Source organism: Otolemur garnettii, unplaced genomic scaffold (assembly GCF_000181295.1).
Source record: "Otolemur garnettii isolate 467f Iridium unplaced genomic scaffold, OtoGar3 scaffold00025, whole genome shotgun sequence".
NCBI classification, from domain to species: domain Eukaryota; kingdom Metazoa; phylum Chordata; class Mammalia; order Primates; family Galagidae; genus Otolemur; species Otolemur garnettii.
In genome coordinates, this window is record NW_003852420.1 from 6,457,956 (window position 1) to 6,469,308 (window position 11,353).

At 44.2% G+C, this 11,353-nt stretch overlaps 1 protein-coding gene across 1 annotated transcript in view; it reads left to right on the forward strand.

Moving 5' to 3' along the window:
• The window catches only part of PAK5 (p21 (RAC1) activated kinase 5), a 109,389-nt gene that overhangs the window by 95,392 nt on the left and 2,644 nt on the right, over nt 1-11,353 (forward strand). Inside the window, exons 6-7 of the mRNA XM_003788014.2 lie at nt 6,959-7,084; nt 8,884-9,018. Of these exons, the coding sequence (XP_003788062.1) occupies nt 6,959-7,084; nt 8,884-9,018 (261 nt within the window). The remainder of the gene's footprint in view (nt 1-6,958; nt 7,085-8,883; nt 9,019-11,353) is intronic.

Genomic DNA, 11,353 nt, shown 5'->3' on the forward strand with positions numbered 1-11,353 from the left:
GGTTACATAACTCACAGAGCATGGATTTTTCCATTCTGTCTTTAACCCTGCAGGCATCCTGTGCACAGACTCTCTTTCGGCCACCCCCACTCTAACCTTCCATCTTTTTGTGGGGCCTCTAATTCCTAGCCAGGGCATAGTAGAGAAGGATGTTGTCTCAGCTTAAAGTAGCACCATTGTCTGAGCTCTAAACCATAGTCCTGTGTCTGGTCCTTGTGTAACAAGCTGCATCTTCTCCTTTTAGGGGCAAGGTACTAGCACAGTTCTTCCAGCCTAACTGCATTAGTAAAGGCAGGGTACATTCCTAAGAAGCCAAGTCGTGCGATTCTACCTAAAGTAAGGCTCAGCTTGGCGCCCATGTGATTTGCTTTGAAGATATTCCCGCAGTTCTTTATTATACTCATTACTTGAGTTCTCATTATCCACTTGCAGATTTATTTGGACAAATGTTGTGTGCAATTATGTTCTTTTAGAAAATTGTCTCTTTTATGTACTGGGATGAGTTAAAAAAAAAAAAAAATCACGCCAGAGCACTTAGACTCCTGCAACAGAAGAACAGGCTTCACTTGCAAGTGTCGAGTTTCATGTCAGCAAAGAGAAACCCACACTAGAGATATTGAAATCAATAACTGCCAAAACCGAGATGCTGATACGTCCACCTCCTCCGGCATTCAGGCATCCTCAGTTTACAGGCAAACAAAATCCCTGGACACAACTGTTCCTCCTTTCCTCTCTGTGTAGGGGTTGGGGGGTGGTTGCAGATATACTCACACTCTAGCTTTGGAAATAACTGCAGACACACACACACAATTACAGTTTCTATGTTTCCTAGAACCAGCCCAGATTCCTCCCAAAGCTCTACTTGCTAGATTCTTTTCAAAACATCTCTATTTTAATTCAATCCATTAATTTAGTCTGCTTGAATAATTTAAGCCTTGTCTATCAAAGTTCAACCACATTATTATGAGGTTTAAATGATACCCTTAAAAACTTAAGTCTTTCACATTTAGCCACTGCCTGCTTCCTTCTCTCCCTCCCACCTCACTCTTGGCTTAGCCGGCATCCGGGGGAGGCATCACAGAGTGATCTTCTCATTCCTCTCTTGTCCCTGCTTTGGTGTAACTGAATCTCCTGCTACCTGGACTGACCACTGAGGTCACTTGCTCCCATCGTTGTCTGAGCCATTCAAAAGGCCACCTCTGCAGTACTTCACAGCCCCTTGCCTCAGTGTGGAAAGCTTTCCTTTAGGTGACCTCCTTGTCTCCACCTTACACTTGTGCCAGGCCTTTCCTCATTCCGGAATGAGATTTGGAGGAACCTCTGGACCCCTACCCATCCCACACTGGCCATGGTAGCTAGCAGCACAGCCTCAAGCACACTTTCTCCACGCTGTTGTGCCATCTCTCCATGGAGGCCATGTTGGGCATGGCCAAGGCCGCTGTCCAGTTTTCAATGGTATGTCTGTACCTATTGGTAGAGTATCACAGTATTTTCATGCTAATTGGTTAGCAACCACTGTTTTACATCCTTAGAGTATCCCTTCTCCCCCCAGCCCTTTTCCAGAGCCCTCCTCCCCTTACCTCATTAAAAATGGAAATCCTCCCCATTGTAACGCAGGGACTCTGCTTGACTTTATATCTATATTCTGATTGGTCTAGATCAGCGGTTCTCAACTTGTAGGTCACGATCCATAGGAACTGTATTAAAGGGCCACAGCTTTAATTAGGAAGGTTGAGAACCACTGGTCTAGATTAATCTGATTATTCAGTATTTTGAATATTACCTCTAATTACCTAGGGCTTCTCCAGTCCCTCAGTTGTGTGGAGATGTATATGTTCCATCAGGAATAATCCACCATCTCCCCACAGTCCAAATCACACTGCCACTAACCTTAGGCTAATTAGTGAGAAGATTATGACTGGGGAAATTGAAAACAGGAAAAAAAATCACATTAATAATTTCCAAAATTTTACCCCCATTTCATTTGTGTTCTAGAAATAGCTGTCTTCAGTATGCCAGTAACGGTTTCAGAAAGTGACCCCATTTGCCTTCTGTCACATGATGTACTGCCGTGTCTGTGCACATATATATAAATATAAATATAAATGAAATCAACAGTGGCAAGTGTTTTCCGCTGTTTACCCAGCTGTTAGGGAACACAGTACAGGTCTACATCAGAAAGCCGAGCTGTTGCCCCTCAGAAATGTCACCTCTAACCAGAGGGGAAATAGCAGCACTAAAAACCAGTTCAAGATGGAGCTCTTGGATTCTCTTGAATTTGGAAGGCAGAGAGATCAACATGGGCTCCTGAGAAGAATTACAGAGGAAATGAGATTTGGTCAAGGCCCTGAGGTATGCATAAGAAAGAAATATGAACAAAAACACAAAGTTGGGAATAGACCTTAGGATGACCAACTCCTTCTAATTTGCCTGGAACTTTCTGGGTTTGGGGACTGAAATCCCACATGCCCTCAGTCCCTAGAAGTGGTTTCAGTGTGTACTTCAGGCAAATAGGAATGAGGTTGGCTGTGTGATAAGGCACTGGATTACGAGGATCTCAAAAGCCATTCTGGTGGCCTGTGATGCTGGCCTGAGAGAGGGGCCCTCATGCAAACAGATGTGCCTTCCTTCTTTCCTCTTCATGGAATGCTCCTTCCCTTTCTGTTCCTTAGCTGAACTGTGCTAAAACGGGCCCCTATGTTTCAAGCTGTAATGTACACACCGATGGCCTGGGTATCTTGTTAACACTGAAACCCTGATTTCAGTAGGTCTCCGGGTGGGGCTGAGGTTCTGCAAATCTACTGAGCTCCCAGGCGCTGCTGCTGCTGCTGCTGCTGCTGCTATTGATGGTCTTTTAAGTAGCAAGACCCTGGATCCCATCCCTGTCATCCACCACCCTCACTCACACACTCCTGTGTCTTTAACATCTGTCTCTCCTCTGGCTCCCTTCTTCGCTCTGTAGGACAGAGTGGTGGTGAAGTTCCTGTATCCTGGCTCTTCCACTAGCGAGTTCCAAATCCTTGGGAGAGTGTCCTAGCCCCTTTTGTGCCTTGGCCCACTTATCTGATCTGTCAAATGGGATTAGTGATGTTTCCTGCCTTGTTAGTTTCTCTCCAGTGGTCAAGTGAGAGAATGCGCATGAAGGGTTTGTAGTGTAACCTGGAATGGAGTGAGAGCTCAGTGAGGTTTAGCCAGTGTGTTAGTTTCCTGCTATAACAAATTAATCCCAGTGGAGTGGGGTTTTTGTTTTGTTTTGTTTGCAGTTTTTGGCCAGGGCTGGGTTTGAACCCGCCACCTCTGCATATAGGGCCAGCACCCTACTCCTTTGAGCCACAGATGCCACCCTAGTGGGGGTGGGGGGGTTATTGTCTCTGATCAGGATTTATCCTCTCACAGTTCAGGAGGCCAGAAGTCCAAAATCCAGGTGTTGGCCGAGCTGGTCGCTTCTGGCAGCTCCGAGGGAGAATCTGTGACGTGCTTCTCTCCTGGTTTGTGGTGCTCATGGCAGTCCTTGGTGGAGACCCATCACTCCAGTCTCCTCCAAGTGTCTCTGGGTCCTGTTCTTGCCTGATACCCGTCATGGGATTTACAGCCTGACCCTTATCTGTATGACATCACCTTAACTAATTATATCTGCAAAGACTATTTCCAAATAAGATCACATTCTGAGGTTCACAGACATGAATTCTGAGACACTATTCAACTCATTCTATAGAGTAATAACGATCATCGTTGTCCTTGTCATCATTTTCACCACATTTGTAGCTGCAGAATTTCTCCCACTTATATTAAAACGCATCTCATTTCTTGAAAAGTAAGCTGACTGAGATCCATCTCGTTACTATCTGAATTCTGCCCCCAACTCAACCTTAAACTAGGGACTACCTGGAATGCTCTCATTGCCACATGTAGCCAACTCTGTATTCTTTTTTCGTTCGTTTGTTTGTTTGGTTGGTTGTTTTTTTTTTTTCCCTCAGTTCTATCTGGTTTGATCTCCCTGGTGTTTCCTAGCTGTTGGCCATGCCCTCCTTGGCTTCTGCAGATCATTCTCCTTTGCTTGTGCTCTGACCACTTTAACCTCCAGTAATGCTTTGGTTTTAATCACCCCAGCTTCCCAGTATCTCATATTTGACCACTGTCTTTTCCCACGCTATGGCTCTGCAAGGGCGACTGGCTACCACCCACATCCTGAGGACCCTGTCAGCCATACCCCAGTGAAGGCAGTGACCCAGGTTTAGATAGGAGTTTGAGGGACATAGGTGTATGCACTTGTCAAAACTCACCACATGACAAACTAAGATGTGTACATTTCCCTGGATATAAATTTTACATAAACTGTAAAAAATCATTGAACTCTAGTTAATGCTAAATTAGGAGGAGTACTGATGTCAACAACTTAATTTGAAATGCCTCTAAAAAAGATGAATAGTTGGATGGGTAAAGAGAGGCATGTTATAAACCCCACATAGCAAAATATTACCAATTGCAGAATCTACCTGGTGGATATACGGATGTTCACTATTTAATTATTTCTGTGTTAGAAAATCTTCACAATCACACATTGGGGAGAAAATCTTAACTCTGGGCAAGACCTCACTGCTGAATCCTGGTCCTTATATATTAATGCACTTACTCTTCTTTCTCAGAGGACTTTATCATTTTTTATAATGGAGACCCATCTATTCATTTAACAGCCTTGATTTTGAGGACCTATTATGGGCCAAGGTTAGTGTGGGACCTGAAGCTAGGGAATTAGAATTTTTAAACTCTAGCCAAGAAGACTTAAGGTGAAATAGAGGGAAGAGTCGAGATGATTCTCATAAGTTTAGAATTAGCAGCTGGGTGGAGGTTGGTGCCATTAGCTAGGACAGCACAGATATAGGGGGGAAGATATTGGAAGCACCTGTGGTCATCCATGTGGCAACATACACTAGCTGGAATCCAGGTTTTGAATGGAGGAGAGAGAACTGAATAAAGCATGGAAGGAAAAAGATTGTCCAGAAATGTAAATGTAAAAAAAAAGAAGTGGTGAGAGTTGGAACCAGAACCTTAAGGAATTCCCATACCTAAGACGTGAGCAGCAGAGGTAGGCCAGGATAAAAGACTGAAAAAGGAAAAAAAATCAAGAGAGAATTCATATTGTAAAGACAGTACCTTTGATCTGTAGAAAATTTCAACTTTCAATCGTCATTCTGAACCATTGTTTTCTTTTGTATTCTGTCATCTCCAACAATTACAATGGATCATTGATGACCTCTTCAGTAAGGCCATCTGCAATTCAACCCAGGTCCTCATGACAAAGAAATTATGCCTTATAGAAATAAACGAGGTCCTGCTCATCTGGAGCAGAGGTTCCCAACATTTTTGGCACCAGTGACCTGTTTCATGAAAGACAGATTTCCATGGACCGATGGGAGGTTGTGGGATGAGTCAAGCACATCTCCACCTCAGATGGGCATCTGCACTTCAGACCGTCAGGTCTTACATTCTCATAAGGAGCATGCACCCTAGATCCCTCACATGCATAGTTCGCCATAGGCTTTGTGCTCCTGTGAGAATCTAAAGCCCCTGCTGATCTGACAGGAGGCAGAGCTCAGGCGGTGATGTGAGTGATGGGGAGCCACGATAAATACAGATTTCTTGTCCTCTGCTCACCTCCTGCTATGCAGCCCTGTTCCTAGCAGGCTGTGGACCAGTACCCATCAGCAGCCTGGGGGTTGGGAACAACAGAACTAAAATGCATAAACCAGAAAGGGGCTCGCAGTGCAATAAGTCCTGATGAGTACATGAGCTCTGTGAAAGAATCTCAAAGTTTTTCTTTCTTCTTGGTGATATATAAGATAAAGAACATGTATATCTACTGGGTCCTTCGGATGACTCCCTTAAGCCCCTGACACCTGCGTGTGGACCCCCAGCTTCTAATGCTTCCCCTTGCATTGGTGTTCACACTGGCAGCTTCAGCTGTCCTGGGCGAAGAAGCAAATCAAAAATGAAGGAGGAGCCAGCGCTTGCAGTGACATCTCAGCATCCTAGATAAATGAAGTTCTTGCAGTATTTCAAATACAGGAAAGAGGGTGATTCTTTTATTATTATTATTTTATTTTCCTTTTTCTAATTTTATTATTTTAGAGACAGAGTCTCACTGTGTTCCCCAGGCTGGAGTGTGAGGCTATTTACAAATGTGACCTTACTACTGATCAGCACATGAGTTTTGATCTGCTCCAACTCCAACCTGGGCTTAGGCAACCTGGTGATCCCCCTACCCTGTGCTTCCAGGTGATCACCACATTGATGACAAACACACGGCAGACAGCCAGTCAGCAGAACACACTATAGCCCAGAATTCCTGTTCTCAGCCTCCTGAGTAGCTGGAACTATAAGCATGTTATCACTGCATCTGCAGCAGAAAAGGATTTTTAATACACCAGACAGACCTCTTCTCAGGAGCATAGGTGAAGCATTCTCAAATCCATCTCTCTGACAAATGGAAGACTTGGGTGTCCATTGAATCATCTCATAATACAAGGCAATCTAAGTGTGTTCAACTCTAAAAGACCTGAACCATCTCCTTTTATACAAAATGACATTGAGAATAGCAGTTTACTTACATCAAAGCATCATCTATCACATTAAAGTTGTGGATTTGAGATTTAATGAATTTGTTATTTGGGGTATACTTACTTTGTAAACATTGTTATTTGGGTTCCATAATTTTATAAATGGTATAAGCAGCAGGAGCTTAGAGTTTAGAAGTCATTCCCTATTGGGCCCACTAGAAGTGTGTCCATTAAACTGGACTGTGTCTTGCCAACAAAATGGTCAGCCAGCCCCTCCTCTGATAATTCCCTGGACAATAAAAGGGACTGTTTGGTAGTAAATGTGGCTCCCTATGTTTATATTTCTGTCTAGCAGACATCATTTTAAAATTATTCGTTTGTTTCATTCCTTTCTTTTTCAGATAAAGTTATCTGACTTTGGTTTCTGTGCTCAAGTTTCCAAAGAGGTGCCAAAGAGGAAATCACTGGTTGGCACTCCCTACTGGATGGCACCTGAGGTGATTTCTAGGCTACCCTATGGGACAGAGGTAAGGGGGTCACAGTCACTGTCTGGGCATGGCAGGGGAGGGACAGGTTCAGGGAGGCAGTGGTTCTGAGGTCGTTGGCAACCACAGATATCAGGGTGATGATTTGTGACTGCTCATTTAATCCCCAACTACTAAATGGGAATGGGGCACAGCTTATGGTAGAGGGAGACTGCCCATCCTGAGGCTATTGCCATGGAGCTTATCCAGGGGCTGTTACGTCAGTCCTGCAGTGGACACTGGGGGAGAGTCACTCAAACTCTGACCCCACTGTCAGTGGTAGGCACACACAAAGCAAGGCAATGAAGCTTGAAAAGTGGCTGGAAGCATGGTGGAGCAGGCATGGCAATCCAGAGAAAGGACAGAGGGTTCTAGAAAGTAGAAGGAACAGTTGCATGAGCAATCATGTTTTCTCATAGGAAAAAAATTGTCTATGAATATTATAACATATTCGAAAATATAACACAATCTCTATTTCCCCTGAGGGGAAATTTTTTCTCATAATCTATTCAAGGGTATGGGCTGGATATGTGAATATGAGCGCTAGCGGAAGTGGAGGAAGGATTTCTCGGGAGGCATTACTGTGGGTGGATGCTCAGAGCTACACAGGCTACCTACACACGGAGCCCAAAGTGTTCGTTTCAGCGGGGCCTGGTGTCTCCACACGTGACAGTGCAGATGGTGACTCTGAGGCAGGGAAGCATGAGAAGACCTAGCAATGGACCAGTAGCTGAGGATATTGGCACCCTTAAGGGAGAGTCTGTTTCTTTCCCTTCTTTGTTTGACCTTGGATGAGTAGTCCACTTGTTTTTCTCCCTGTCGTCCCAAGAGATAAATTCTCAGTGACAGTCAGTGTGAGGGGTGGAATAGTAATGCAATGAACAGATAAGAGAGGGAATGAGGCCGTAACGGGGAAGTGACTGGAACCGGGAATTTATAGCCCAGCAACGGCTCCTCATCCTGACTTTCCATTCTTTACTCTGAAAGAATTGCTTGTCATCTCTTCCTCCTCTTGTCTCCATTCCCTGAAACTGGTTTGGGAAAGCAGGGTTTTCTGCATGCCGCTTTGAAATGATAAAACATAAAAAGGAAAACCCTGAAATAGGGAGGGAAAGAAATATTTTTAAAATCAAATTAATAAAGGCATCAGAATATATTATGCATTATGTAGTCGAATTCTTTGCTGTTTGTTATGTGTCCAAACTTTTCTTATTTTTCTTTTTTTTTTTTTTTGGTTTTTGAGACAGAGTCTCACTCTGTCACCCTAGATAGAGTGCTATGATATCATAGCTCACAGCAACCTCAAACTCTTGGGTTCAAGTGATCCTCCTGCCTCAGCCTCCCAAGTAGCTGGGACTACGGCATCCACCACAATGCCTGGCTAGTTTTTAAAGATAGGGTCTCAATCTTGCTCAAGCTGTTCTCAAACTCCCATCCACCTCAGCCTCCCAGAGCACTAGGATTACAAACGTGAGCCACCACATCCGGCCCAAACTCTTTTTATTTTCTTGTGACTTAAATACAACTCTCTTCTCTATCTTCATAACATAAAATTTTGAATGTTTTTCTTATCTGCCCTGATAGGCAGTAAACTATTGAAATTAACAAGGTTAAAATTAAAGCACTAAACTTCAAGAATGTTAGGCTATTCACTTATACTTGATTGGTATTGTAAACTTTGAGAGGTTACAAATAGCATATTCAGTGGGGACTGAACAGGAATATATTGGCTTCTCTGGACACATCCAACATTTCAGAATGTTTTTTTTTGCCTGAGATAACCAGAGAGTTGTGCCTAACAGGTGGACATCTGGTCCCTGGGAATCATGGTGATAGAAATGATCGATGGTGAACCCCCCTACTTTAATGAGCCTCCCCTCCAGGCCATGCGGAGGATCCGGGACAGTTTACCTCCAAGAGTGAAGGATCTACACAAGGTGAGAACTTGCTGAAGTTCAAAGAGTTTGGGGATTTTTCAGGATTGCTGTGGTTTTTAATAATAGTCTATCACATCCTGCAGGTAAGATCTTGATTTATGGGCATGGACTTTGGAATTAGTCACTTAGATTCCAATCTCTTCTCTTCCATCCATTCACGGGGCAAGTGACTCAGCCTCTACTAAGTTCTTCATTTGTAAAATGAGTGACCCCTGGCTTGTATCTCAGAGGGTCGGTTAGAAAACCAGATCAGGTGCTTCACTCAATGTTCTCTTATTGTGCGTGCGTTATCCGCTGGGTACTCCAACCTGGCAGGGGTACCCCAGTGCGTGGTCCCAGATTACTGACTCTTGGAGAGGTTACATGCTGATTGGGGAGACAGAGAATAAACTATAAACATGTGGATAGGCAATATGGTTTCTGAGGATGGTGGATGCTATGAAGAAAATAAAATACTGGGATGGGACGCAGTGTACAGGAGAGGCGATTAGGAGCTAGGTTAGGCTGAAGAGTCAAAGAAGCCTTTTTCTAAGGAGAAAGCATCTGAACTGAGACCTGAAAAGAAAGCAGGCACAAGCCATGCAAAGATCTGGGAGAAAAAAATGTCCCAAGCAGAGAGAACATTGTGTGTATGCAAAGGCCTTAAGTCAAGAAAGGTTTATGTGGCTGCAGTGAAGTGAGCAAGGGGGAAAGGTGGGTCATGTTGGGGAGGTGGACAGCAGCTAATTCACAGGGCAGTGAAGGTCATGGTTAGTATAGTGCTCATAAGGGACTCAGTGGGGTCCTTCCTGTTTTCTGAGGATTGCCAATTAGGCCCAGCTCAGGAAAAAATGGTGCTAAGTCCAAGAATCACTGCTGCGGGGGCTGCCAGCTCCCCACAGAACCATAACAAGAAACAATTCCCTCCCACCTGCATCATGACAAAAAGAGACCATCGTGTAATGGTACCATCTCCTCTTCCCACCCCCTAAACCCCAGCAGAGAGCTCCAGTAGAATCACTCACGTTCTGTGTGTACCTGTACAAGAAACTGCTTAAATTGAACAAGAGATTGATGTTTTTACCAGATTGAACTAAGGTTAAGTAATGAAAATGACTAAAACTGTATTGTGTGAACATGCTCTTACAACCAAGGAACGGTGATGTCCTTCAAAGCCATGTACAAGAGCAACGTTCATCTAATGGCTTCAAAAACCTGGAGACCACCCAAGGTTGCTCTGCAAATGGATACATAATGTAGAGTACAATTGGGCAGTGATTGCAACTAGAGTCATGGAAAAGATACTTTGCCACACATCTGTGAGGGATGAATCTCACAGATGCAACAATGTTGAGTGAAAGAAGCCATTTCGTGCAAAGTACAAAAGCAGGCAAGAGGAATTTATACTGTTAGAAGTCAGGATGATGGTGGCCTTTTGCCAGAGGATGGGTATTGGCAGAAAGTGGGCTTCCTGGAATGATAGAAATGTTCTGAATCTTGATGGGGGTAAACAATCACTAAGGATAGACATATGTAAAAGTCTATTGAGTCATACACTTAATATTCATGCATTTGAACATTTGAACACTTTTGAAAAAAGCAAATTGCGAGACTTTAAAGGGGGAAAATGCTATGTGTTAGTTAACCTTCCAAAAGCTGGCTGTGCTTTTCTTCTTTCTATTTTTTTGCAGTTTTTGGCCAGGGCTGGGTTTGAACCCACCACCTCTGGCATATGGGGCTGGTGACCTACTCCTTTGAGCCACAGGCACCACCTTTGTTTTCTTTTTTGAGACAGAGTCTCAAGCTGTTGCCCTGGCTAGAGTACTGTGACATCACAACTCACAGCAACCTGCAACTCTTGGGCTCAAGTGATCCTCTTGCCTCAGTTTTTCTGTTTCTTTAGTGGAGATGTGATCTCACTTTTTGCTCAGGCTGGTCTCGAACCCATGAGCTCAAGCTATCCACCTGCCTTGGCCTCCCAGAGTGCTAGCATTACAGGTATGAGCCACCACACCTGGCCAAGCTTGCTTTTCTTGAAAAGGCTATTCCACAGAGCTCAGATGTTGCAGTTGTTAGAAAAAATAGAACTATCCCACATTTGTACTGTGCATCACCAAACATGTATGGCCAGCACCTGTGCAAAGTAAGCACATCATAATAGCTTCTCCAATCACTATTGTTACTGCTGGTATTTTGTTTTGTTTTGTTTTGTTTTGAGATAGGAGCCTCAAGTTGTCCCCCTGGGTAGAGTGCCGTGGCATCTCAGCTCACAGCAACCCCCAACTCCTGGGCTCAAGCGAGTCTCCTGCCTCTGCCTCCCAAGTAGCTGGGACCACAGCGCCCACCACAATGCCCG